The 26510-nt window shown below is 57.0% G+C and overlaps 2 protein-coding genes across 6 annotated transcripts in view; one reads left to right on the top strand and one right to left on the bottom strand.

The window, feature by feature from the left end:
- Positions 1–1731: 1731 nt before the first annotated feature.
- On the bottom strand, positions 1732–26058 carry Celsr2 (cadherin EGF LAG seven-pass G-type receptor 2). 5 transcript variants are annotated; one of them, XM_048815104.1, is made up of 34 exons: positions 22716–26058; positions 17431–18078; positions 15340–15562; positions 14859–14974; positions 14630–14718; positions 14139–14296; positions 13605–13768; positions 13303–13428; positions 12783–12949; positions 12230–12517; positions 11971–12145; positions 11592–11733; positions 11343–11463; positions 10727–10910; positions 10466–10567; positions 9756–9850; positions 9346–9555; positions 8614–8797; positions 8368–8496; positions 8084–8264; positions 7761–7928; positions 7538–7664; positions 7224–7424; positions 6759–6933; positions 6374–6486; positions 6148–6227; positions 5938–6064; positions 5728–5850; positions 5051–5178; positions 4729–4817; positions 4433–4624; positions 4122–4292; positions 3749–3983; positions 1732–3417 (listed from the first exon to the last, which is right to left on the bottom strand). In XM_048815104.1, exons 1-34 carry the CDS (start codon positions 26038–26040, stop codon positions 3390–3392), a joined length of 8784 nt encoding a protein of 2927 aa, XP_048671061.1. In that variant the 5' UTR covers positions 26041–26058; the 3' UTR covers positions 1732–3389. The 5 variants fall into 5 exon arrangements, with proteins under 5 accessions (XP_048671061.1, XP_015360572.1, XP_048671063.1 ...); XM_015505086.2 differs by having other exon boundaries at positions 1732–3274; XM_048815106.1 differs by having other exon boundaries at positions 1732–3271.
- A 122-nt stretch (positions 26059–26180) lies between these two features.
- Positions 26181–26510, top strand: part of LOC125620337 (basic proline-rich protein-like) — a 962-nt gene continuing 632 nt past the window's right edge. The window contains exon 1 of the mRNA XM_048815108.1: positions 26181–26507. Within this exon, the coding sequence (XP_048671065.1) occupies positions 26181–26507 (327 nt within the window). The remainder of the gene's footprint in view (positions 26508–26510) is intronic.

Here is a 26510-nt window from a genome sequence, read left to right as displayed (position 1 = left end):
GCAGGCTTTGACTCTTTTTTTTTTTTTTTAATAGTTGTAGAGGGACAGGATGCCTTTATTCTATTTTTATGTGGTGCTAAGGATTCAACCCAGTGCCTCACACATGCTAGACAAGGGCTCTGCTACTGAATTACAGCCCCAGCCCCAAAGCCTTTGACTCTTGCAACCAGAACCAACTCAGTTCATTTTGAATTTTAAAGGAACTTCCTTCTTCAAAGGCAAGGTCATGACTTAAGAAATGCAGCAGGCCACTGGGCAGAAGAAAATGGGACTGCCAACTGGTGTCCCTGCTTGTGCCTGTATGCCCGTAAGTGCCCTACTTAAACTTTAAGTGCTCCTCCTTGTCCCTGCTTTTCCCTTTTTGTGGCTGATCCTAAGGTTAATTTAACACATCCACCTACATCCCCATGACAGCTGCTTAGACACTAACTTTTCCCTGAGCTTGCAGCAGCTCCTAGAACCCCTGAAATTCCAAGAACCGATGTTGCGGGAGAGGCAAGGAGGCTGACATCAAGTTTTTCTGGAGAAATTCAGCATAAAGAAAAAAAAAAAAAAAATTCAGGTGTGTTTCCCCAGCTTCCTGCCTGCCTTGTGTCTAGGGAGCAGATCCTGTTGGCACCTTCAGCAAGCCTAGGGACACGCACAGCCATGACCAGCAGGCGGCACCTTTGTGTGAGCCAAACCTTCCTTGGGTCATTAGAGGCAAAACAGGCAGCAGACCTGTGTGCTGTTGCCCCCTGGTGGCTAGAGAGGAAACACATGTTCTGTTCACACCCTGGGTCAATCTTAATGTTTTGCCCCCACCCCCAGTCCTTCCACTCCAACTAAGCAGCATTCAGTTGGCATACCTGCTGCAGCTGACCCTCTTGTTCAGCTAACTGCTTACTTCCTTCCCTTGGCCTGTCTTTCTGTCTGTGCATTCTCCTTTCACTTCCCTTTCCACCCCAGTAGCAACAAGACAAGCCAGTGTTTATTGGCCTCTTGCTATGTACTGTGAACTGTTCTAAGCACTTTATATGTGCTAACTCATTTAATCCTCATAAAAGCTCAATTAGGTGGCTGCTGTTATCATCATCCTCATTTTGCAGGCAGAAAAACGAAGGCTCAGAGAGATTAAGTCACTCAGTCTGGTTCCAGCATTTGTGTTCCTAATTGCTACCCTATGGTGCCCCATGTTAATTCCTTTTCTAGTCTGTTGAATGAACCTCTGAAAAACACAAATGTGGGATTAGAGGTAATGTTGCAGAGCACATACTTAGGTCCAGTATGAGAAGTTGCTTCATTTTCCAGTGGAAAAAGGCTCAGAATGATAGAGTCAGGACTTATCTAATCACTGAGCACTCTTAAATTCCTACCTGCCACTCATCTTGACTCTCTCTATTGAATTCTGCCCTAGGAAACTTGTCTCTGTTGAGCACTCAGTCCTGAAGTTAGAAACCTGCCCTCTCTGTGCCACTTCTCCAGCCACTCAAGTCCCTCATGAAAAGGACGTGCTTTCTCACCCGCTTCATGTTCCTTAGAAATGCCAAGACTTGGGCTCTGTGCTGATGAGGTTCTTGGGGAACATTGTTGAGGAGATCCATAGATGGGCACGTTTTTCAGAAGACTGGTATCGGAGGCCTGATTTCCTGCTGGGGTTTTCCAGGCCCTTTCTGATCTTTTGCTTTCCAAAGCCCAGGTGTCCATCCTCTAAGAGGACAGGGGACCACATGGAAGCACATGACAGCACACTACCTGCACAGAACTAGTTTATTCAGTGGTATGGGGAATGGAAAAAACAACAACAACAAAACTCTACCATATTTACAGTAACAATCAAACTGTACAATCTGATGGTTAGTATCAAGTTAGCATCCAGCATCTTTGTATTTTTTTTCTTTTTTAAATCAAGTCATCAGTAGTAAAAACCAGTTAAATTTTTAACCCTTTGCAGGAATTGCTGAGGAAAAGGACAGAGGGCAGGAGGAGAATACATGGCAGAAAAACCAGAGGCCAGCCTTCCAGGTGAAGAACAGGAACACCTTTTCCTGCCCACAGCCTCTTTTTCTAGCCACCTGCTCCAGAAGGAAAGTCAGTGACAAGTCTGAAATACATGCTTAAAGGGTGACTCAAAATGAATAGCGATTGGCAAAACTGAGGGGAAGGGCGTTAGGCCCCAAAGCCAGGGCTGCTGGGTACATACCCAACCTGCGATGGCCACATCAGACCCCCTGGGACCGGACAGAAACCCATCCCAACACAAAAAGCAAATAAATAAAAAATATATATTAACTCTCTCTTCACAGGGAGCTGGGGTAGAATAAGGGACAAAGAGGAACAGGACCTGGTCCTTTGAAGAAGAGAGCCAATTCCAAGAAGGGGTTAAAAATAGAACATGTCTCAGAGGCCACAGCAGGTCAGACAAAGTGGCATTTGTCTGATTTGGGGAGAGTGGGTGGGTGGACACCAGAACCCAGACTTCATATCTGTGCTTGAGGCCCTTTGGGCAATTGAGCCAGCTCTGTGCTTCCTCCTCCTCCCAATCCCACCCACATGACAGCAAAGAAGCGCAACTTAACACACGACTGGCCTTCCCCAGGTGCGGGTCAAGGGTCAGGCAGGAAAAATGAAGCACTTTGGGGTCAGCAAACTGAGCAAACACCTGGGCTACAGCACGTGGCCAGAGTCCAGGAAAAGGAGAGGGGCTGGGGCAGCCGGCCCCCGCCTGGGGACGCAGGCTCCCCTTAAAACGTGTTCATGCAGCATTTGGGGGTCCAGGGGCGATGAGTCCTTCTGCCCCTGGCCGGACAGGGCTTTTTCAGTTCCTGGGAGAGGCAGCAACGGGCGGATAAGGAACGCCCTTTGCCCTGACCCCTCACCAACTGAGGCCTGCCCGGTGCAGCCTGCAGGGTCTGACACCCCAGGTGCGTGTGGCTTTGTCCTTTCCTTTTGGTGATGGCAAATGAGGGGCAGGCCCCCTAAGAGTCCCTCTCCTCCCAGAGGCACAGCAGATGGGAAACTGAGGAGAGGCTGGGAAGCATCCTGGGAGGTCCTATCCTCTTTGGGAAGGGAAAGGGGAGTCAGTTTCCAGCGTATAAAAAAAATTAATCCCTGAAGTCATGAAGAGTGGAGATCCTTTTTAAATTCTTTTTTTCCTCTTTTCTGAAAAACTTTGTCTTGGAGATGTTGGCCCCAGGGGTCCAAAGTGCAGTGAGGGGAATGGTGGGGAAGGGAGTTGGCACTAGATGGCCTTAGGTGCAAGGCCCAGGCTCCTCAGATGGACGTTTCGTCGCTGCTGCGGGCAGGCGGTGGGGAGCAGGGGCAGGATAAAGCACAAGACAGGAGTGGGGGCATGAGTGCAGCTGGGGAGGGCAAGGGAGCCTCGGGACGAAGGAACCACCGGCCCAGGGTTAATGCAGGAAGTTAAAGAAGAGAAATCTGGAGAGGCAGGAAAGGAGAGTGGCAGAGAAGGCAGACAGAGGGTTAGCTGGAGCAGGAGACAGAAGTTTCACCAGAAGGAAGAAACAGAAAAGCAGCCCCAGCTCCCCTCCACCCTTGCGCTGCTGCCCTGGGCTGGGCTGCACCGTATAAAGCCCAGGGGGGACTGCCACCACCCCCGGGTCACCATGGGACACTTAGGAAACTGGGCCATGCTCAGCCCATCCGTCCTCTGGCTGTCAACCAGCTAGCCGGGGGAGGTGCAGAAGCAGCTCTTCCCCAGCTGGGACCTCTGCAGTGGCACCCTGTCCCACCCTCCTGGCCCACTCACTCGGAGCCTGAAGAGTCCTCATCCACCGTGCCTGCCTTGATGCTCATGGCGATGGGCATTACACCGTTCAGCTGTTCCTGCAGACTCTGCCGGGGAGGTGGGCGGGGAGGGAGCCCACCCCGGCTGCCTTCGCTGGCTGAAGAACCCCGAGAAGAGCCCGTGCCGTGCTCCAGGGGAAGCCTCAGGAGGCTGCTCTTCTCACTGATGGTGGGAAGACACTTCTTCTTGAGGATGCCTGGGAGCCAGGAAGGCAGCACGATGAGATGCAGGTGGGGGGAACAGCGGTGCCTCAGAAAGCCCCAGAATCAGAGGGTACTGTGAAGCCTAAGGCTGCTGACCCAGGGGAAATGGCAGCTGGGGATGCCCCACTCACCTTTGTGAGGCTGGGCAGAAGAGCCTGGAAGGGAGCCCAAGGACACATCCCGAGACAGGGCATCTCCATTTTCCCGTGGCCGTTCCTCAGGGGCCCCACTGCCACTGCTCTCCTTTGCTGTGGTTCCAAAGTCTCCTGGCCAGGGGGCCTTCCCAGGCCCTGGGCCCCCATCTGGCAGGAAAAGGAAATAGATGAGGCCTAGAAAGAGCAGACAGCTAGGAGAGCCACCACCCGACTCCTGCTTCCCAAGAAGCCCAAGCTTCTTGGGCTCCCACAGCCTCCCAAAGGCCACAGCCCTGGTGCTGGCCCACCCTTGGGGGTGCTGTGCAGGGGCAGTCTCTCCGCTCCAGGCCCCAGCAGGCTGTCCCAGCCCTGCTCGCCAGGGAAGGCGGCCTCCTCCTCCTCCTCTTCCTCCTCCTCGCTGTCTGATGAGTGAGTAGAGGCATAGGAGCCACTCTGGTCATCTTCCAGGGACAGGTCACTGTCAGAGTCCGTGTCAGGATCTGGGAGGTCAGGGAGGGATCACAGCCGGCCCACCTATCTCAGCCCACCCTCAGCAAAAGCCAGGCCCCTGCCCCACTGGGCGGCCAAGGCCTTCCATCCTCACCGTGCTGCTGGTCTTGACCTTCCAGGAAGAGGCCGCCTGGGTCCCCCATGCCTGGGGGCACTTGACCAGGGTTCAGGGTGGATTCTTCCCTAAGAAGACAAGACCATGCTGAGGGGTCAGCTTGGCCCCTTGCCCAGCATCCTCTGCTCTTCTCCCCCCTGGGATTCCCAGTTCCTGCCTATGTCCCTTACTGCATCTAAGTCAAGCTGTCATCTGTGTTGGCCACAGTGTGTACTACTCAACTCGTAGCAGCTGGCTGGCCTGGGTCCAGCACACCCAGCCCGTCCCTCCACTCCTCAGCCTTCCCACCTCCAGGGCTCACCTCAGCAAGAAGGGGATGTAGCTGGGCTGGCTCTTGCCTGAGCGGCTGGCACTGTGCAGGGAGCCAGCTGAGTCTCCATAGGGCTGGTACAGTCTCCCGTCTGCATAGGGGCTGGGGCAGTTGTAGGACTAGACAGGGGATAGACAGATAGACAGGTCAGTAAGAAGGGGGGCAGGTGGGGTGGTGACCCCAGGCTAGGAAGTGGAAGGGTGCAGGGAATTGGCCCCAGGTTCTACCTCCCACAAACTGGGTCTCACAGAGGAAGGCACCACATCTCTGCTGCTCTCATATTGGAGTCTGACACTGGCTACAGCTTTGCCGTAGCTGTGTAGCCCTGCTCGCCCCAAGTACCCTGGACTTGCTGTATAAGGGCTTGTTGGTAAAAGGTAGCACTGGGAATTATCTCCCGAGATCATCCCAGGAGACAGGAAATTTGCCAGAATACATGAGATTCTCAGGTGTCTTCACTCCCTCCCCCAAGTCAAAAATCCTGTGTCCCCACACCCCCGCCTCCCAGCCCACACATACTGCTTCACCTTCCCTTTCTCCTTCTGTGAAGAGATAGAGACAAGGAAAAAGGATAGAGGGGCAGACAGTACAGAGAGAAGGCCCCTGGGGACTGCCTTTCCCTCCTTCCGTCAAGACCCCTCCACCTCTCTGGTCCCAGGCTCCCTCACCGAGGTCAGGGTGGACTTGGTGGTCAGAGCAGGGTCAGGGCTGGGTTTGCGGCTGCAGGCAAACTTGAGTGCTTTCCGGACCTCCTTGCTAAGCACCACGTAGGAGAGGAAGATGAAAGGGCCCTGGCAGACAGAGGTAGCAATAGTCTGGGCACATCCAAGCACCCCTCAACTGTGCTTCCTCCCCTCAATATGGGTTGGCCCAGGTACCTGGACACAATTGCAGGCGGCAAAGAGGTAGTGGAAGAGAAGGGTGTCACTGTTGACAGAGAGCAGTGCCAGCAGCCACGAGGCACTCAGCAGCAGGAGGACAGCAAAGGAAGGCTGCAGGCCAGAGCTAGGGAGCATGGCAGTGGGTGAGCCTGGCCGGGAGGCCTCCTCCCCAATTCCCACCCTGTGCCCACACACCCCCATACTCACACAGGGCCTTTCTTCTCGAAGCCCTGCCGCTGGGCAGCACAGGAGGCCCGGGCTGCCAGGATGTACAGGAAGACACTCATCTGGGTAGGACAGAGAGGGGTGAGGAGACCAGAGGAAGAGACAGCTTCTGGCCCTCCCCATGGGGCCTGGGAGACTTGGCTCTTCCTAAAGGGGATTCAGAGAATGCACTTGGCCAGCTCACCCCCACTCACTTAATAGCACTTACCGAGACTGCAAATGCCACAGGACCAGCGAAACTCCAGATGAGCGTGTCATAGATGGAGAGCCAGCAGAAGTCAGGGTTTCCATATCCTTCAGGGTCCAAGCCCACAGCTAGGCCTGGAGCAAGCAGACAGAGCAGGGGAAGGTGGTCAGGGTACAGAAAGTCATCCTGGCTCACAGGGCCAAAAATGGAGTATGCAGAAGGGTGCTGTCCACACTGCTCTCCAGGAAAGGAAACCAGCCCCGGCACGGGGGCCTCAAGACTGGGTTAAATCAGAGGGGAAACTTTGAATAAGTTATCCTGGGGTACAGGTTCTCAGGGCCTGGGCTGTGGGTTGGGGGACGGAGGCTTAGGGCTATGGAACCTCCAGGAGAGCGGACAGGAATACCTGTGATGAAGGCAGGCACGCCCCAGCCCAGCATGTAGTAGAAGCGCATGGGGCCGGCATTGACGTCACGGACCTCTGTGAGTGCCCGGTACAGGTGCAAGGCCTCCAGCAGAGCCCAGGAAAAGGTGCAGAGGTACAGGAAGTGCAGCAGGATGGCAATGACTGTGCAAGCAAACTGAGGGCCAGGCCACCAGGTCAGTGACTAGGGCACAGCCAGTGCAGGGGTTCTGCCCAGGTCATGCAGCCAGGAGGGCTTGGTGTTGGGGCCTGCTTCAGGGGAAACCATGGGCCAGAGACAGGAATCTCGGGGATGTGGGGCATTCAGGAGGAACTAGAAAAGAGGAAACCATGGGCCAGAAACTGGGCTAGGCTGCAGAGTCAATGCTGCAGTGGGAGGGATCACCAGGGAGCCCGAGAGGACTGGAAGTTGTGGAAGTCTGTCTAAGGGGAGGAGGGGCATCTTACAGGCAGGTCAGCCTGGTTGATTCCCAGGAGGAAGACCAGCTGAGCCAGGCCCAGGGCAGCTGTCAGGTTGCGTCGGATGCCATGCTGATTGGAGCGCAGGGCACGAAGAAGGGTGAGGAAGAGGAAGGTGAGCAGCAGGGCAGCCAAGGTGACCCCTAGGGCCACGTATGTCAATGTCTTCAGTGGCAGGATCTCTCCATTCTGCAAGGCAGGAGGCAGGAGGCCAAGGCATTGAGGGAGAGCAGGGCCTGCACACCCAGCCCAGTATCTAGGCTCCCACCCCCAGCTCCATGGCTGCCAGTCATGGGTCCAACCTCCCGCCGGGACACGTCCATGAGCACAGCGAAGCTCGTCATGTGGTTGCACTGGCAGCTGACATGGCTCTCGTTGCGGAAGACAACCTCACAGCCTCGGGCTGACCAGCCACCTGTGCCACTGACCCTGTGTGAAAAAGGCCAGGTCAGTTCAAGGAGGGTGGGGACCTGGGGACCTGGGCTCTCAGCGTAAGGTCTTGGGGGTAGTGGCGGGGAGGCTCACAGGATAGAGTGGTTCCAGAAGACACAGATGGGCTTGGTCCGCTCCTCGGTCTCCAGCAGCCGGAACTGCACAGTGACTGGCTTGTCCAGGGCGCGAGGCAGGAGCTCCTCATCATCATGGACGCTGATGCTCACCACAGGGGTGTTGATGACTGGACGCTTGGGGACTCTGACACGGAGCAAACAGATGCACACTCACCCCAGCAGCCTTGTGACTGAGAGAGAGCCTCATCACTAGAAGATGCCCCACCCTTGGCCCCCTCAATGCCTTAGCTCTTAGCTGCCTGTCCCCCACCCCCACCCGCCCTGTCCCCAGCTGCTCACCTCAGACTGCGCTTGTCTGGGTCATAGTTGTGGGGCAGTAGCCCAGCCAGGGTGCGGTAGATGATGACGCTGGCCACAGCCTCTCCCTGGCTCAGCTCCGGGTGCCGCCGCTGCCGCCGTGCCAGCTCCTCAGGTTCCTGGGCCTCCCCAGGACCAGCAGGCCTGACCACAGGGGTCATCTCTGGAAGCAGAACAGTGATACACTCAGCGGGGCCCTGCGCTGTGTGTAATCTGCATGGATGGCCTAGGCCCACCCTTGACACACACACGCGGTCCCCACTGACCTCTGAAGACAGACTCGGGTAGAATGACTGTCGTCTCTAGGTCTGGGGGCTGCTCTCCTCGCAGTGCTTCATAGCGGGGCAGCTTGGCCCCAGCAAAGTTCCCCTTGTCCAAGCGCACTACAGAGATGACTAGAGAGGGGAATGGTGACAGGTTGGACCCTGAGTGAGGCAGGCAAGCCCCCAGCATGGCTGCCCTTGAGGGAACTCTCTCCACAAACCCCCTCCTACCCTGGGCACCAGCCTCACCAATGTTGGGCGTGACAATGGTGAAGGGGCTTAGATAGGTGTGCCGCATATTCTGGGCCAGGGCGCTGGCGTAGGCCTCGTAGTGCTGGAGCAGCCAGGCGGTGCCGCCCTCCGTTTGCTGTATCAGTTCCCAGTGCCGCTTGTTGGCTGCATCCAGAAGGGCACTGCCCACTCGCAGCAGATTCTGGGGGTGGGCATGGTCATGGTGGCACGTGCTCACAGCCCACACCTGTCATCCTCACCACCAAACCACTGCCTGGTGGCTAGAAGAGCCCTGTTCCCCACCCACTGTGCCCTCCCCTAAGCACTCCCCACTGCCCCCACTTGGTTGCACTGCCTACTCTGGTCACCAGATGCTCCACCTCTGACTCTTCCTTCTCGCTGTCTAAATAGGAGCTCCCCAGCCCCTGCACCTCACTCTCCTGCATGTCCTGCCTGACTCCCTGGAAGTGGGATACTGATTGCTCCTGGGAGCTGACTCTGGATGTGCATACCTCAGCATGAGCAGTGTTCTCTGTGGCACCTGGATCTGATACAGCTTAGGAAGAGCTGCTTGCAATGTCCTACATGCTATACCAAGGCTTGGGCTCTCACTGAGGCCTCATGCCAGGAGGGAGCTCCCAAAGGTCAGGTAGGGAGGATCCCACCCCTCTGGCTCTGACATGGCCAGGAGCAGGCTCACTCACTATGACCCCCACCCAACGAGCCATCCCTACCTATTCCAAGCCCCACCTCAGTGAAGTGCACATCCTGTGTAGCAGACAGCCCAAAGCCTCTCTGGGCACTCTCGTGAGCCAGCAGCCGTGTGGCCAGCTGGTAGGCCACTTTGACATCACTGCCAAAGTAGCCAGCCGTGTGCTGTGTAGCATTGCGCAGGAGCAGGGCCAGCCGCTGGGAGCGTCCTGAGTCCAGGCCTGATTCGTTCCGCTGCAGCCGCTCAGCCTGAATGGGAGCGGGTAGAGAGGCAGGGGGTCAATTTGGACTCTATAGAGTAAATGCGCCTCAGAAAGGGGGAAAGTAGACTCTTCAGGTGGGGACCCCAGAAACAGAGGGGCTGGGATAGAAATCTCTTTCTCAAAGATGGGTGGGGGGGTGGAGAAAAAAAGGAGGGAAAGGAGTTGGAGATGAGGGTGTCCACTTACGAGACCCTTCAACTCTGAGAAGGTGACTGACGTGCAGTTGAAGAGGTTTGGGGGCAGCCAGCCCCTGTGTTCATCACAGTGGCGCACAGCGGTCCCTGGGGGGAAGAAGTCAAGAGGGCTGACCACAGGGAGACACAGAAGAAGCCCCTGACACCTGGCTGAGAAGTTCTGCTGGGGGGCCAGAGACAGAACGCAAACCAGCAAGGGTCCTGCCCCCTGCTGCCCAAGTGGAAATAGGAAGACAGGTATAGGACACTAGAACCAAAATCTCTGCTGCAAGATCTGTCCAAGCAAGGGCTGTGGGAGCATGAGGCACAGTGCCAGCCTCTATCCCTGGGCTGAGTTCCTGGAACAGCACCCAACATTCTGAACTCTCAGACTGTCTGTCCTTCATGTGACACAGCTTCAACACTAGACGGTGAGCTAAGGCTGGGAACTCTGTGAATCATCTTTGAATCTCTAGCACCCAGCACTGTGCCAAGGAGAACGAAGGCTTCTCAGTCCTTCTGTTCAGAGTGTAAGATGCAGTACTCCTAGGCAACCCTGGGAGAAGGGAGACAGTGAGCCAAGGAAAATGGGACATGGAGTCTCCAGGATCTGCAGGCCACAAAGTGGGGACCTAGGATCTTCAGCCAGGGGCTTCCTGCTCTCACCCCAGGGATGGTAGAGGCTAAGTCCTCAGTATCACATCTTGGGCCTCTAGCACCTACCAAAGGAGCCTTTAGGGCATGGGGCAGCAGCAGGCAGCCCAAAACGGGTGCGGGGCCACCAGATCCCAGCCTCGATAGCCCGTGGGCAGCTGTCATAATTCACTGCAGGGAAGAAAAGATAGTCACTAGGAGCAGCTCTCCCTTTGCAGCTCACCCCTCCCTTAGCATCCCCAGATCTGCAGCCAGCCCCCCTCCTGTCCTCCCTAGGATGCAACCACCTGGCACAGTGGGTAGAGCTGTCCACCTGCCCCAAGAGCCCACCTTCACAGCCATTTGTAGTGACTTCAGCAAAAGGGTTGTCACAGCGATCACACTGGCGCCCGATGACACCAGGTTTGCATGGACACTGGCCGTCCTCAGGGTCACAGACTCGAGACAAAGAGCCCGTTGGGTAGCAGTCACACAGGAGGCAGGTGGGGCTGCCAGGAGGCCGGTAGTGATTCTCCTAGAAGGGAGGAAGGACGAGGGAGGAGGGAAGAAGGGGGTGATGGCTCAGGCTCTTTCCTGGATGCACATAAACCTTTCAGTTGTGGCCCTCTGGAGGGAGACTCCGTGACCTCAGGTTTAAATATTCAAAATATTTAACCACTGGCCATGATTTGAAGTTGGACCCATATGCCAAGTAATCAGAAGAGCACAGCTGGCCCCAGGCTTATTGGTTAACTATTGGTCCTGGATCCCCCTGTGCCCCAGATGCCTGAGGACACATAGTCACTTGCCCTGGCCGTTACAGAAAAAGCCCTGATGGGCCTCAGCTTTCTATAGGAAAGTCCATCTGCACTGCCTCCCCGCCGGGGCCCAGGAGATATAGAACAGCCCAGGAGATATAGAACAGACGCCAAGGTAGCTGCAGTGGAGGCTTGGTTGAGGCTGTCACCTTGCAGTGGCACTCGCCGCTTGTCTTGTTGCAGTCTGGGTCAAAGCCTTTGCTGACGTCACAGTTGCATGGGCCACATGTGGGGTGTCCCCACCAGCCACGGGGGCAAGGCTGATCGATCCTGCAGAAAGGAGCCCAGGCAATTGTGAGCTCTCTTTGCAGCTCAACCAGGCTCTTGGGGCTCTGAGGGACACACCATTGACAGGTAGCAGCCACAGAGACCTGTTGTTGCATGCCTGACCCACTTACCTGGTCTCACAGTATGGCCCAAGGTAATTTGGGGGACATTCACAGGTGTAGCCGTGGGGAGCACTAGGTTTGCGGGTACACACAGACTGGTGCTCACAAGGGTTCAGGTCACACACATTAGTACAGTTGTCACCATAGTAACCTGGGACAAGAAAGACCAGAAAGGTTCAATCCCTCCCCTTCCCTAGCACTATCTTCTGTCCAACTCACTTTCAGCCACTTCCTTCTACTCTGAGCATCATACCAGCTGGCTATGGCTATGGAGTGTAGGCAATAAAGGCTCAGAGAAGTGATGTGACTGGTCCCAGGTCACACAGGAAAGCCAGTGAGACTCCAGGCACCTGCCAATCTGCCCCATTTCCTGGGATCCCTCACATACCTGGATCACAGCTGCAGGAATAGCTATCCCAGTCATTGCTGCAGTAGCTGTTAGCAGGACATGGGTTGGAGTCACAGGGGTCTGGCAAGCTACATCCTGGTTCCACGTTGATGCTCTCCCCACGGCTGGGATCAAGACTGCTGACACCCTCGGGCGTCTCACTTACCCGCACACCCTGTGGGGAAGAGGCAGAGTTGACCCTTCGTGGAGCGGGGCTCTGTGTGACCATGGGGGTGAGAGGGCAGGGGATGAGGCTCACCTGCAAACAGCCCCGGAAGCCTCGGGCCACACCACTGGCAGGCCCAGGGACTCCCCCGACTGTAATGTTGCTCAGGTGCAGCCCATGCAGGCGGGGGCCCAGGTTTCCCTCTGCCCTCTGCTGCCCGTAGTCGAAGGACAGGATGGCATGGCCAGGGCCCCCACTGGCTCCCAGTGACAGCTGTGTGTGGTGCCAGTCACCATCATTGGCCCGGCCTGGCTCCAGACGGAGGGATGAGGCCTGGAGCCCTGTGCCCTCCACACTCAACACCACGTGGCCCTCCTGAAGCTGGCACAGGAAGACAGAAAGCAGAGTCAGCACACAGGCTTAACTGGCTCTTCTAGTGGTCCACTGTTCCCCATCCTGCAGCCCCGCTGTGGCCACAGCAAAGAGTCATCTATTTCCCTCAAGCCCAATAGATGGCAGCACTGACCCACCAAACTGACGCACTATCTCTTCATTTCCCCAAAGAGAAGACCTTGCTCAGTCATCTCTATGCAGTCCCCTTGGAGGCCTAGGCCCGCCCTCCCTCTCCCATAGCACCCAGGGTCACCTGTAGGGTGATGGTGCTGCGTCCCCTGGTGACAGCCTGTAGCAGGACGCCATTGGCCTGGCGTGTGCGGAACATGAGACTGAGGTGCCAAGGCTGAGAGATGGGCAGTGAGAGGCCGTGCCAGGCCACAAGGCTGTTGCCCAGGAAGTGCTGGGGATTGGCCATTTCTGGGAAGGAGGAGGAAGGTAGACTCTGAAGGGTGGGACAGTGGAGTGCCCCAGGGGGTATGATGCTCGGAGGTGATGGCTCCAGGAGAGGCAGGGCACTGGTGCCCACTCCCTGGTCAGCCCCGCCCTCCAGAACAGGTACCTGCCTTGGGCCCGCCCCACGCTGTGCCCAGGCCTGCCTCTGACTGGGCCCTTTGTCTCCTATGCTACCCTCTCAGGGCTCTGCCCAAACATGCTCTTCCACCCACAGCCAAGCTCGCTGCGCCCTTCCCGGTGCCTGCTCCGACCCTGCCAGTGTTCCCAGACTGCTGACGGCACGCAGCCCCGGCCTCTGATGGCTGCTCCTCTCCTACCCTGGGCACAGCTCTTGCCCCCGAAGCCCAGGGGACATTCGCAGCTGAATGCATCCCACTGGTTCACGCAGGTGCCCCCATTGTGGCAAGTGTTGCTGTCACACACATTCTTCTTGGTGGGGCATCCTGGAATGGAGAGAAGGGGACTCAGCAACCCCAGCCTGGGGCTCCAATGAAAAAAACCTGTGGCAACATCTGGAGGGGCCTTTAAAACCTATATAAGCTGATTCCCCCACGCCAGACACGGCCCCTCCTCCCTGCACTGGGCTCCCAGCCCAGCTCACGCCCCCAGACCCCCATACCAGGCACAGTGCCATTGTTGGCAATGAAGTCGGCCATGTCTACATGCCGGCTGTCCACTTGCAAGTTCTTCATGCAGCCCACAAAGTGCCGCATTCGGACAGGGAAGCTCTCAGGCAGGTCGGGCACCCCACCCAGCAGCAGGGGCCCTGTCAGATCCAGAGACCTAGGGGAACAAAATGGTGGTGACATGAAGGCGGGTTGGAGCTTCTGGCTCTTCTCTTTCCCTGTGCCCTGCCACCAGGCCAGAGAGGAAGGCCTTGGGCAGGAGGCCAGGGGAAGGAGCCATTCCAACCTGGAGTGTGCTCGCTCGTACGACCCCTTCCCACACAGCCCCAGAAGGGCTTGCTCTAATTCCCCATATTGACACCGTCTCTCACGGGCTGAGCAAGGGCTAAGGGATGCAAGGCAAGGGGGCGCCACATCAGGCTTGGTTCCTACATTGGAGTCCCATAAAAGCCCATCTCTTGACCTGCACTCCCAGCCCATCCTGTACCTCGCCCTCGACACATCCCTTGGCCCTTTCCCCTGCTTACTTCTTGCTGCCACCCTGGGTGCCCTGAGCAGCACAGGAGTAGTTGCCCAGTATAGCTCCGAAGCGCAGAGCCACTCCTGTATCACAGCCATCCACAGACACCACAGCCACCTTCTGTTCAGATGGGCCCTGCGGGAGCCCTGTCTGACCCAACAGTGGCTGTAGACAGGGAAGGACAGAGAAAGGAAGCAGTGGGCAAGGAGCCCATTAGGATCATAGGCCAGGCACAAAGACACACGGGCACACTTTCACGCATCTGTGTGAACCTACACACACACACACACTCACACACACACACACACACACACACGGAGCACTGCCCAGTGGGATGGGAACATCCCAGCAAGGTGGCATGTTCCCACCCTCTCCCTCCCTCTTAACCAAAAGTGCCATACCAGCCCCACCCACTGTAGGCAGTGCCACCCAGATCTAGATGGGCACGTGAGCCAAGAACAGAGCCCTCCAACTCCTCTCTCCCCCTCCCACACCCACCTTATTATAGTACTTCAGCTGCACCGTGTGCCACTGGCCATCACTGACCCCTCCAGGTACAAATGGTGACACGGTGGTGGTCGACTCTCCTGGGGAAAGGACCAGGTAAGCTGGGACACCAAAAGAGAGCTAGGAATGGCAGGGGCGGGGTGTGCCCAGGATTGGGGCTGGGCCTGTGAGACATGGGGCCTAATGGAGATGGGCAAGGACATGGGGCAATGAGGATCACCTGCAGAGAAGGTGAGTTGAACCTGCTCCTGGATCACCTCGAGGGCCACAAAGTCATGCTTCTCATTGAAGCGCCCATTGTACAACAGCAGCCCGTTGCGCTCCTTAGTGGCAAACCTGTGCAGGATTTGGGGACAGGGGCAGGGAATGGGGCACCCACCTAGATGCCAGCACCTCAACCACCTAACTAGCATCTGATCCCACCCAGTACTCTCCAGAGGGTCGATGCCTGGCCAAGACTATGAGCCATGGGGCCACAATGTGGAAGGTGAGTCCAAACAAGACCCCTGGCCCCTCACCCTGGAGAGTGACAGGCACTGGAAAGCCTGCTGGCAAGGTGTACAGGCAACTGCAAGTGCAGGCGAGCTCTGCCAGCAACCTGCTCTAAGCACTCCTGCTGCCTGACTTTCATTTCATCCACAGAACAGGGGGTTCTCCAGACTCACACTGCACCCCAATGTCCCCATGGCCCCGCCACTCACGAGAGGGCCAGGGTGAAGTGGAAGCGCTGGCGCAGGCCACGGAAGGTGATAAAGGAGCGGGCAGGGAAGCTGCGCGTGGTCACCCGGCAGTAGGGCTTCTCGAAATCCCCAGATGGGCAGTCACACTTGAAACCGCCCACTAGCAGGTTGACACAGGTACCCCCATTCTTGCAGACACCTGGGGTGCAACGGCCTGAGCGGGCACTCACCTCACAGTGCTCACCTGGGGCAAGAGGAAGGGCAGGATGAGTACCAAGTCCCTGAGGATGGGGAGGGAATCTGGGCTTCTTCCCCCCACTAATATTTCCCACAACCTTCCACAGCCCCCCACAATACTACCAAACTCTCCTGCACATCCCCACTTCCTCTCCTGTACCCATCTTCCCTGAGATCTGTGATACCCCAGCCCTTCCTGACTGCTGCTTGGCCCACCATGCCCTTCCCACCACAGCTCCAAGCACAGCTCCCCTGCAAGTTCCCTGAAACTCCCAGTCCCTTCCCCACTCCTGCTGGGTTTCACTGGCACAGGCCACTAGGCCCCCTGGTCCTTAGGCCAAGATCCTAGCAGCCTTTGGTGTCATCTGTGGGGCAAGCTTGGGGATGCTCGGGCCCCTGCAGGGGTACATGTGCAATGAGGGGAAGAACCTGCAGGACAACATGAGGGCTGTGTCCCCTCACTTTCTCCCTTCCTCCCACTGGTGCTTTTGTCCCTGTCAGGCACTGAGATCAGTTTCCTTCCCTGGGGATGGGACTCGGCTTCTGCTTGGATTTGTCTGAGTTATGGGGTGGGGCAGGTCGGGGAAGGAAGCTAGGTACTTCCCCGGGAACAGAGAAGATAATTCCCACCCTGAGCCCTGGGGTCCAGACTAAGGACCCCTGTGCACTCGCAACACCAAGTGTAGGGGCCTGAGTCATGGGACAGATCAGGATTCAGTGGAGGAACTGAAAATTCCAACATCAGATGGGAAAATCCACCCTTCTCTCCCTCCCCATTCCCAGATTCTAGAGATAGGTTCTCAGCTCCTGTGCCTAGTGACTGGCTCTTGTTTCCATGGAAACTGTTGTTCCCTACTCTAAGCCCCCCCTCCCCATCCTCCTGGACAAAGACTCCCCTCCCCTCCTCTGAGCACTCCCCTCCCCTCCCCCCACCCCTAGCAGTAACAGAGTCAAGTCTGGCAAGTTCTGAGCAAGAGGATGCAGCAGGGAAGGCAGGCAGCAGAGCCAGTGGGCATGGCTTGGAGGATGGGAGGAGGCTGGGCATCTGAGAAGGAAGGGGAGCAGGGTGCATCCTAAGAAGAATCAGGAGCCTGTGAGGAGGGGTCAGGGACACAGAGCAGAGGCAGTGAGCAGCCTGGGGAGAGGCCAGGGGAGGATGTATAAAGACCTCAGTTCACAGTCCCACAGGGAGGCAACAGTGGAGCCATTGTGCCCAGACCTACATAGGTGCAATGTCCTTCTAGAACACCCCTCACTCCAAACCCATCCAGCTTCTCAGCTCCTCCCGACCTGCTGCTCCTGGAGTGGCCCGGTAGGAAAGTGCTTGCTATACATCTCAGGAAGGCAACTCACTCAGCAGACAGACGGGGAGACGGGAGGGTAGGCCAGTCTCATCCCTAACTGAGCTGTACCTGGAGCAAGTCACCCCTTCTCAGTCAACACTACCCACAAGACAGTTCTTTTCTGTATGTCAAGTTAATTGAATTAATCCTCACAACCAACTTTTGACCTAAGTAGATTTTTTTTTATCTCCATTCTAAATTACTGAAGCCCAGAGAAGTAAGTAACTTGCCCATAGTCACACAGCTATGAGCAGCAAAGCTGAAATACAAACCCAAGAGCAACGGTGACCTGTCTTTACATGTGTGGGAATGGTGTGCATGCGTGGGTGTGAGTGTGTGCATGCACAGTGAGAGAAGGGCTCCTCAGTCTGTCTTCCACAAGAGGCTGTTGTGTGCGATTTATGAATGCCTAATGTTACTGTACCTTACTCCTGAAAGGAATGAAACAGGCCCCCATCGTTAGCCTGAATTGTGCTTGCAACTTAGCGTCAGCCCTTCAGGGCCACCCCCACGGGTCCCTCCCTTGGCTCACCCGTGTAGCCCTCGCGGCAGAGGCAGGTGTAGCCTCCTTCACGGCTGCGGCAGCGCCCATGGGGACCACAGGGGCGCGAGTAGCAGAGGTCCACCTCCGTCTCACAGTAGTCTCCGGTGAAGCCTGGTGGGCAACGGCAGCGCAGCCCCCCGACCGGGTGGATGGGCCGAAAGAGCACGGAGGAGGAGGCGATGAAGGGCGCCGAGGAGTCGAAGCGCAGAACCGACACGCAGCGCATGTAGTTCTCACAGGGCTCGCGCAGGCAGATGTTGTCGTCGAAGGGCAGCACGCGCTGCGCCGAGATGGCCGTCAGCAGGCTGCGATTGAGGTACAGGCGCTCCTGCAGGTCTTCTGAGGGCAGAAAGGGCGGCCCACCCCCGGGTCCCGGTGGCTGGCCCACTGACAGGCTCACGTTGAGGATGTGGCCACCGGGGGCATCGGTGTCCCGCTGCACGTTGAAGACCACCACGTGGTCCGGGGGCGTGGCCAACGTGGCGGCCACAGCTTGAATGAAGAGGCCCAGCAGTGGTGACAGGAAGCGCTCAGGCGACATGTCTTCCAGGCGCAACGTGATACTGTGTGTGAGCATCTCATCTGTGATAATGGTGACGCGCAGTGCACACTGGGCTGTCACGCTGTGAACGCCATCTGTAAAAGGCCACACGGGTCAGCACCCAGGCTTGGAATCGGGTTGGGGAGGGCAGAGGTGCCAAGCCACAGACTACCCCCCTGGCCCTGGGCAGTAGAGTTGGGTAGGCCCTGTGTAGTAGTAGCAAGAGGAGGTGGGAGCAAAGGGGATGAGAATCCAGCTTGCACGTTCTGGGGCCAAGAAGAGGCCTCCTTTTCTAATCGCCATAAAAGTGCCCAATGAACGCTTGTGGGTACGTCACTTCTTCTGGGTACGTCACTTCTTGAAAGATAAGCTCTCATAGGCACTTAAGGAGATGAGATTTTCAGAAGACCTCTTTGCATATTTTCCCAATATCCGCTATTGTGAGGCATGGCACACCTTTTTTTTTTTTTTTTTTTTTTTTTGGTGGGGGTGTGTGCTGAGGATTGAACCCAAAGATGCTTTACCACTGAGCTACATCCTCAATTCTTTTTAATTTTTATTTGAGATAAATAGAATCTTGTTAAATTGCCCACCTTGAACTTTGCAATCCTCCTATGTTGGCCTCCTAAGTGTGTGCCACTGTGACATGGCACACCTTTTATGTTTGTACATCAGTCCCTGATGGAGCCATGAGTCCTCCTCCCTTATATCAACTCTGGGCTTCCTAGCACAGGAACTCTGTCTTTTGCTTACTTCTGTACAGGACCCAAAGTACTGTGACACCCACAAAAACCATCCCCTCTTGTCCTCATCCTATACATCTCAACATTACCATACCCCTGTCCCAGCTGTGCTCCTCACTCTCCCACTGAAGCAGGTAGGGAGTGGGAGGTGAACTGGGTCAGTGGGCCACCAGGTCCCCCTCCCACTGAGCCCCATGGCTGCTTGGGCACAAGCCCACTATTCCCATGGCAATACCCCACACAAAGCATTCTTCCCGCCCAGTATCTGAGCTGCTTGCAGGTAGCCTGGGGATCCCACCCCAGGAAATCCAGCTGAGCCACCTTAACCGGTGACAGCACCACCCACTGCTTTTTGCTGGAGACAGGATGAGTGAGGGTGGGGATCTGGACAGAAATGGAAAAGCCTGGGCAGCTTCCACCTGGAGACTCTAAAGTCCCATTAGGCTGGTCTTTCCTCTGGCTCTGGGGCCTTTAACTACTCTTCACCAACTTGGATCACCATATTGCACCCAAACACCTGCCTGCCATTTCCCCAAGGTGACACACTCACTTATAAACAGCTAAGTACTAACACTCATTAGTATCTCACTCTACCCACACACCTGAAGCCCAGAAATACCATACACACCTGAATGTGCACATTCATGGGAATGGATTTTATTTTGCTCAAAAATGAAAGATGGGGTCATGGGGAAGGAGAAATGGTTTGGCAGGGCTATAAGGGCTATTCAGATTTTTGCTTAGTGCAATGCCTTACACGTGTAGGTGTTCAGTAAACACTAAGATGCTGATGAGAATCTATTCAGTCTCTACAGTGAAGAAAGTTCTTCAAAACACGACAGGAGAGGCTCAACTAGATATGGAAAAGGATGCCCAAGCAGGAATGAGTCGGGAGCCAGAGTTTCTGGGTGGGATGGGAGTAGGAGAGGGATATGGGAATAGATTCTGTGTCTATGTCACACCTCCTGGAGGTGACTGATTACCCTGGCAGCTCAGTTGAGCTGGGGCAGGCTGAAGGCAGACACCCATCTCGGCGTGTCCTCAGCCATTACCTACCTGCCCTCCAGCCTCATTGCCATGGTCCACCTGCTCTCACTATCAAGTCTGCTGTCATCATTCGCTGCTGCTCCTCCAGAAGCTACTCCCCAGGCTTCCCTTCCTACCTAGTCTATCCAGACATCAGTCCTGAGTCCTCAAGTCTTCCAGCCTGCCCTGAGAGATCACCTGCTCCAGGAAGCCTGCCCCTACTTATGATCAAGCTCCACTTGCCTCCCTCTTTCAGATTCCCCTGTCCTAAAACTGGTACAGGGCTCTGATGCACCTGCCCAGTGGTTCCCAGATGGAACATTCCCTGCAGGGAAAAAAAGCAAACTGACACAACACCCAGTGCTCCTAACTCAACCAGTGGAACAGAGGGGGCAGTCAAGGCCAATGAGCAAGAGAAGCCATACTGCCCCTCAGCCCTGGGAACAAACACTTCTCTCTGTGTCCCCCTCTGCCATCCCAGGCCCCTCCTGTGCCCCTCTCTCAGCATGTCTCTGTTGCTTCCCATCTGGTCCACCATCTGTGGCCACCTGCCCCCTCTGTTATTGTCCCTATCCCAGCAATCAACCCACTGTTCTCTCCTTCTTCTTTGTCCCTTTACTCTGCCTTGACCTGGGTCACCCCTCAGGTGCCAAAGCAGGATGGAAACAAGGATAGAGGGTACATTGCCTGAACTGTCCTGGACAGAAAAGAAAGAGTTGATAGACTCTGACTCAGGAAACACCACCTGGGCCTAGCGCTCAGCCAGCCGCCCCTGGGCAGGTGCCAGAATCAGACTTTCAGCCTCTCTTCTCCTGGCAGATGTGCCAGCGAAGGCTGGGGCCTGGAGGGGCTCTGCCGGTCTGAGGGCTGAGCAGACCATAGGCAGGAGCTCCTGTGTGTCCCAGCAGAGGAAAGAAGCAGGGGGGAAAGTTCAGGCTCCAAGGGAGACATCTAGCCCAAGTTGGAGCAGCTGCAGCCACAGGGAAGAAGAAGGGGAAGACAGCAGCATAAACAGACACCAAACAGGGAAGACAAAGCCCCAGGAAAGAAGCCAGCAGTGGAGAGAGTGGGAGAGAAGGAGAGAGACACACAGGAGCTGGGGAGAGGACAACAGAGAGGCAGTGCTGAAGGGCCGCATGGGCAGGGTGGGAAAGAAGGGAGAGACAAAGAACAGAGAGAAAACAAAGGGGCAGTGGGAGTCAGCCCCCCCCCCAGCCTCCTGAACTTTGGGGTTGCCTTGGTGACTGCCTCCAAGGGTCAGGGCTGAGGGGGGAGGGTGGGGCTGGGACTGAAGGGCCAGTCCCAGCTGCCCAGGGGCTGCCCTGGCCTTCCCCTGTAGTCTAGAGGAACTGCCCTGGTGAGAAACCACATGCTGAGCAGGGGCTGCCTCTGCCCCATCCCTTAGTGTCTAGCCACACTCACTTAAGGGATGGTGGGGGTAGAGGACCAGACCTGGAGCCCCTTCCTTTCCACCCCCTTCCTACTGCCACAGATGAGGCTGGCCCCCCCCCCCCTTCCTCCTCCTGGAGCAGAAACTGAAGCTTCAGGAGACACAGAGCCTGGTCCACATCCTCTGAAAGCTCCCACACCTGCTCCCTGTAGCCACCTGAGGGGTGGGGTGGGCGGCAGCTGTCCAGCAAGGAGCATGATCGGGGAGGGGGCCTGAAGCCACACCCTGACTCCATGCTTCTTACAGATGGAAGGAATGGGGGCCTGCCAGGCTTTTCTGTTCTTCCTTTCCTGTGTGTCTGAAGGCTGTCTGGAGTGGGGTGCCCTGACCAATCCCTGGGTGTAAAACTAACACTGGGCCTCCCGTGAGGATCTCAGCTGTTCCCAGCCTCACAGAGGCACTCAGCAACCTGAGTCTGGTCTCCTCCTTGCCTTTCACCCCCACAGCTGACAGAAAGCACAGAACATGGTCACCCACCCATCCAGCTCTCCTCCCCCAACCCTGCTATCCAGGGAGTCTGCAGGCTGAGCGCTTGACCAAGCAGCAGGAATGCCCAGTCTGGGTCCTGGCCAGGCTCCCACGCCCCTGGGACTCTGTTCTCTCCCCACCAGAACAGGCCCTTGGGGTCTCTGCCCTCAGAGCCCAACAGAATGAGTCCTGCCTCATCCTGATTCCCATACCCCATCCCCTGAGCCTGGGTTGGTCATGGCCATCGGGGAAGACTGGCACCCTAAAAACAGTCTATGCGGAGGCAAGGGAGCCCTGGAGGCCTTAGCCTGCCCCTGGTTTCATTGTAACCCCTCCCCCAAGCCAGACCCCCAACCAGGGACTCTGACAGTGGGGTCTGTTTGGACAGAGACAATGAGCTTTGGCCTCACTTCCTGCGGGAGCTCTGAAGGGGGAGCCAGGCCAGGCTCTTTCTGCCTGGAGGAAAAGAATGCACTAGACAAAGTCCACGTCAGCCCATTTTGTGGCTCAGCCGGGAGCTAGAAGGGGCCAGAAGAGGACCGCAGGGTCCTGACCCCTCGGCAGCAACCCAGTGCCCCTGGGTCCTCTGCTCTGCCAGAGGCTGTATGAGATCACAAGAACATGCTGATGGGACATGGAGGGGTGCTGAGGGCCTGCTTGCCTCTCTTCTCCTGGCCAGGGTCCTCCCCACCCCTCCCCCAGATCTCCTGGCCTCCCAGTCTTCCACGCGCCTTTTTTCACAATTCTTGGCAGCCACAGCCAGGGCAGCCTCACAACACTTCCCCCACCACGTCACAGGCTGGTAGGCAGGGAGCAGCCAACCGAAGCAGCCCAGCCCAGCCTCGGGCAGCAGGCGGGGCCTGCACCAGCTGCCAGGATTCCTAGGGCTTCTTCCCAAGCTGGTTCTTGCCCTCTCACCCTCTGGGCCAGCCACCAGGCAGGTGGGTTAACAGTTCCTCCTTGGATGGCTCTCTACCTCCCGTGGTTGCCTAGGACCTCTCGTGGGCCTCCTCCCACCCCAACACCACTTTGGGCCCCTCCTTACCTGACACCAACACGCTCATGATGGCCTCCAGAGGCCGGTTGTTATCCAGTGCCCGGCTCAGCCTCAGCTCTCCCGTGGAAGCGTTGAGTAGGACCAAGCTGAGTTCATTTCCCCGCTCAAAGCTGTAAGTCAGGCTGTCCGAGATGTCAGGGTCATGAGCAGGCACACGGCCAATGGCACCCCCAGGGAAGCTGCTCGAGCGGTTGGTGACATAGTTGTTGAAAAGGATTTCAAAGTTGCCCAGCACTGGTGGGTTATCATTGCGGTCAAGAAGGCGGACATGGACAGTAGCCCTGCTCACCAGTGGAGCTGATGTGGCCTGGATGACCAGGACGTATTCAGGCCGGTCCTCGTAGTCTAAGTCCACCAGGGCAGTCAGCTCCCCAGAAAAAATATCCAACTGGAAGACCTCAGGGATGTTACCCTCCACAATCTGGTACATGATCTGTGCATTGGTGCCTTCATCAGGGTCAGTGGCCGTGACACGGGCCACGGCCAGCCCAATGGGGCTGTTCTCTTCCACAAACACATCAAACTCATCCTGCTCAAAGACAGGTGGATTGTCGTTCACATCTAACACAGTGACTGTCACTTCCATGGGTGTGCGGGCTGGGGGCATCCCCTTGTCCACTGCATATGCTCGCAAGATGTACTGGGCCACATTCTCACGATCTAGCCTGCGCAGTGTTCTCACTATGCCTGAAGTGGACTCTACAATAAAGTCACCATCTCCATCATCACCTCCTTGGAAGGTATAGAATACCCGGCCATTAAGACCAGAGTCACGATCAGTGGCTGAGATCTGCAGGACACTGGTGAAAGGGGGCACATCCTCATAGACACTGCCCTGATAGGAATCCCGTAGGAACTGAGGAGCATTGTCATTCACGTCATTCACCAGAATCTCCAGGTAGGTGGTGTCAGACTTCTGGGGAATGCCATTGTCCCGAGCAGTGATGGCCAAGGTATAAGACACCTGGTCTTCATAGTCTAGTTCAGCCTGGGTGGTGACAGCCCCTGTGTCTGCATCAATACGGAACTGGGGGATGCTGTCCTCCATAAAGTAGGTAATACGGGCATTCTCACCTGTGTCCTCGTCTGTAGCACTGATCAGCACCACCGTGGTGCCTGCTGGCCGGTCCTCATTAACATTCACTGTGTAGTGGGAGCTCTGAAAGACCGGACGATGGGTGTTGGCATCAGTGACATTCACCACAATCTGTGCTGTATCCTGCCTTGTGCCATCAGAGGCAGTAACAGCCAACACATACTGCCTCTCAAGTTTGTAGTCCAGTGGCAAGGCAAGGGACACCAGCCCACCGCCACTCTGACTGGTGATGGAGAAGCGGTTGCGGGTGTTACCGCTGGTGATCTGGTATGTGATGACACTATGAGCATCGCGGTCCACAGCTGACACAGTCACTACACTGGTGCCCACAGCTGCATCCTCATTGAGCCGCACTGTGTACTCTGGCTGGGTAAAGGTTGGGTTGTTATCATTGACGTCCAGGATGGTTACACTGACACTGGCTGAGGCAGTGAGTGCTGGGATGCCATGGTCTCGGGCTTCTACCCCAAAGCTATAGAAATCAACTTCCTCCCGGTCCAGCTCAGCAGCCACAGAGATCCAGCCTGTGCCATTGTTGATGGTGAAAGGGAAGTCATGCCCAACTCCAGCAAGGCGGTACTCCAGGCGGGCATTGTCACCAGCATCAGCATCAATTGCCTGGACATGGAGAACCAAGTAGCCTAAGGGGACACTCTCCAGGACAGTAGCTTGGAAAGGGGTGCTGACAAAGATAGGGGCATTATCATTAATATCCAGGACTTGCACTGTTACCAGGCCAGAGACATTAGACAGTGGGGGCCGACCCCCATCCTGTGCCCGCACCCGTAGAGTATACTCTTTGGTTGTCTCATAGTCAAGAGGGCTCACCACATCCAGGGCCCCAGTCTGGGCATCCAGATAAAACTGTCCCCGAGCATTGCCACTCATGATGCTATAGTGCACCAGGGCATTGCTGCCCTTGTCCCGATCTGAGGCTGTGACACGGAGTACCGGTGCCCCTGGGGTCACATCCTCTCGCACCTGGACCACGTATCGCTTCTCACTGAACTGAGGGGCATTGTCATTGTCATCTTCCACAGACAGAAAAACAGTGGCTGTGGCACTCCGTGGACCTGGGTCTCGACCCTGGTCAGTTGCTTCCACTGTCAGCTTGTAGGACTCCACCTCTTCCCGATCCACTGAGCCACGGGTGCGGATCACACCAGATCGAGGGTCAATTTCAAAGACTTCCAAAGGGCTGCCCCCAGGCCCCTCCAGCAGGCGGTACAGAATATTGGCATTGGGGGGAGCATCACCATCCGTGGCCCTGACAGTGAGCACCTCATAGCCAACCTCCAGGTTCTCCCTGAGGCTCTCCTTGTACTCCTGCTGCTCAAAAACAGGGTCATGGTCATTGGTGTCAGTCACCAAAATGGTGAGTGTAGCCAGGGCACTCCTTCGAGGCATACCATGATCCTGTGCAGTGACCCTGAAGACATGGGTACTCTTGGTCTCTCGATCCAGTTCCTCTGCTGTGGTGACAGCACCAGTGATTGGGTCCAAGGAGAAGAAATGGTTGGAGCGGCTATCAAAGAGGGCATCCATGGTGTACTCAAGCCGACCTGCCTCTCCCTCATCTGGATCGATGGCATGGAGTGATGCAACAGAGGTTCCCGCTGGCTGGTTCTCAGGCACTGTGGCCTGATAGCTGGGGGGTTGGAACTGAGGTGCTGTATTTACATTCCTTTTTCGACGTCCACCCATGGACTCCTCTGGTGACCCTTCCCCTGCCCTGAGCCCTGGGACCTGTGCCAGCTTGCAGGACTGACATTTCAACTGTGGGGCCTTTAAGCAAGGGTGCTCCTGAGGCAGGGTCAACTTGCCCTGTGGAGAAAGGTGGCCTCCAATGCCCAGGAGGCGACAGCTCCAGGGGCAGCCTTCAGGGGCTGGTGGAAGGGGGATATGGGCCCCGGATTCTGGACACCAGACCCTCAGGCCATCGTGGTGGGGCACCAGGTGGCCAGTCAGCTCAATGCCCGCATCTCTGCAGCGGCTGGTGTAGAGCCAGAGGTTCGAGGCTGAAGCTGGACAGAGCCAGCCCACGGGGGCGCAGGCCCCCGAGGAGCCTCGTCCCCCAGACCCGAGAGAACGACAGGGCCCCACTTGGTCTCCCAGTAGTGGTGGCAGCGGCAGCAGCAACAGCAGCAGCAGCAGCGGCGGCAGCGGCAGCGGCAGCGGCGGCGTTGGGAGGGGGGCGCTGGCAGCCCGGGTCCGCATCTCTCCCTGCTCCCGGCCGGCCGGGTCAACAGCCGCGGCGGCTCCTCCTCCGGCTCCTGCCGGCCCCGCCGCGCCTCATGCCCAGGCCAGGGCACCGGTCCCCGGGGGCCACCTGTGCGCCCCGCGGGGCCTTCGCCTAGATGGCTCGGAGGGGCCCCGCGCTGCGCCCTCCGACGCGCCCGGGCTCACACCGCTCCCGGAGCCAGACCCGTTCTCGGGTCACCCCAACCACCGCAGGCTCACGCCGAGCTTCCACCTGCGTTCCAGACACTCGCACCTGCGCCCGCGGGTCCCGAAGCGCCCCGGGCCCGGCCAACCCCGGCGGGTTCCCGAACCCCAGGGTGTCCCCTCCGCCCGCGGGGGATCGCCCACCTGCGCCCACGGAGCTGCGAGCCCGGCCCTTGGCCCGGCCCCGGTCGCCACCGACGGCCCTCTGCCGTCCGCTCGCGCCCCGCGTCCCCGCCGAGGCT

The sequence above is a fragment of the Marmota marmota genome, unplaced genomic scaffold (assembly GCF_001458135.2).
Source record: "Marmota marmota marmota unplaced genomic scaffold, marMar, whole genome shotgun sequence".
NCBI lineage: Eukaryota > Metazoa > Chordata > Mammalia > Rodentia > Sciuridae > Marmota > Marmota marmota.
Note: the sequence above shows the minus strand (reverse complement) of the source record. Positions and strands in the feature narration are given on the sequence as shown.

What these genes read in the sequence shown, in the direction of transcription:
- Celsr2 (XM_048815104.1), bottom strand. Translation starts at nt 26,040, where the DNA reads ATGCGGACCCGGGCTGCCAGCGCCCCCCTCCCAACGCCGCCGCTGCCG. An exon ending in CTGCCGCGAGGGCTACACGG is followed by an intron (nt 15,563 to 17,430) that starts GTGAGCCAAGGG and finishes CTCTTGCCCCAG; the next exon opens with GTGAGCACTGTGAGGTGAGT. An exon ending in GAGGACTCTTCAGGCTCCGA is followed by an intron (nt 3,418 to 3,748) that starts GTGAGTGGGCCA and finishes CTGCCTCTCCAG; the next exon opens with ATTTCTCTTCTTTAACTTCC.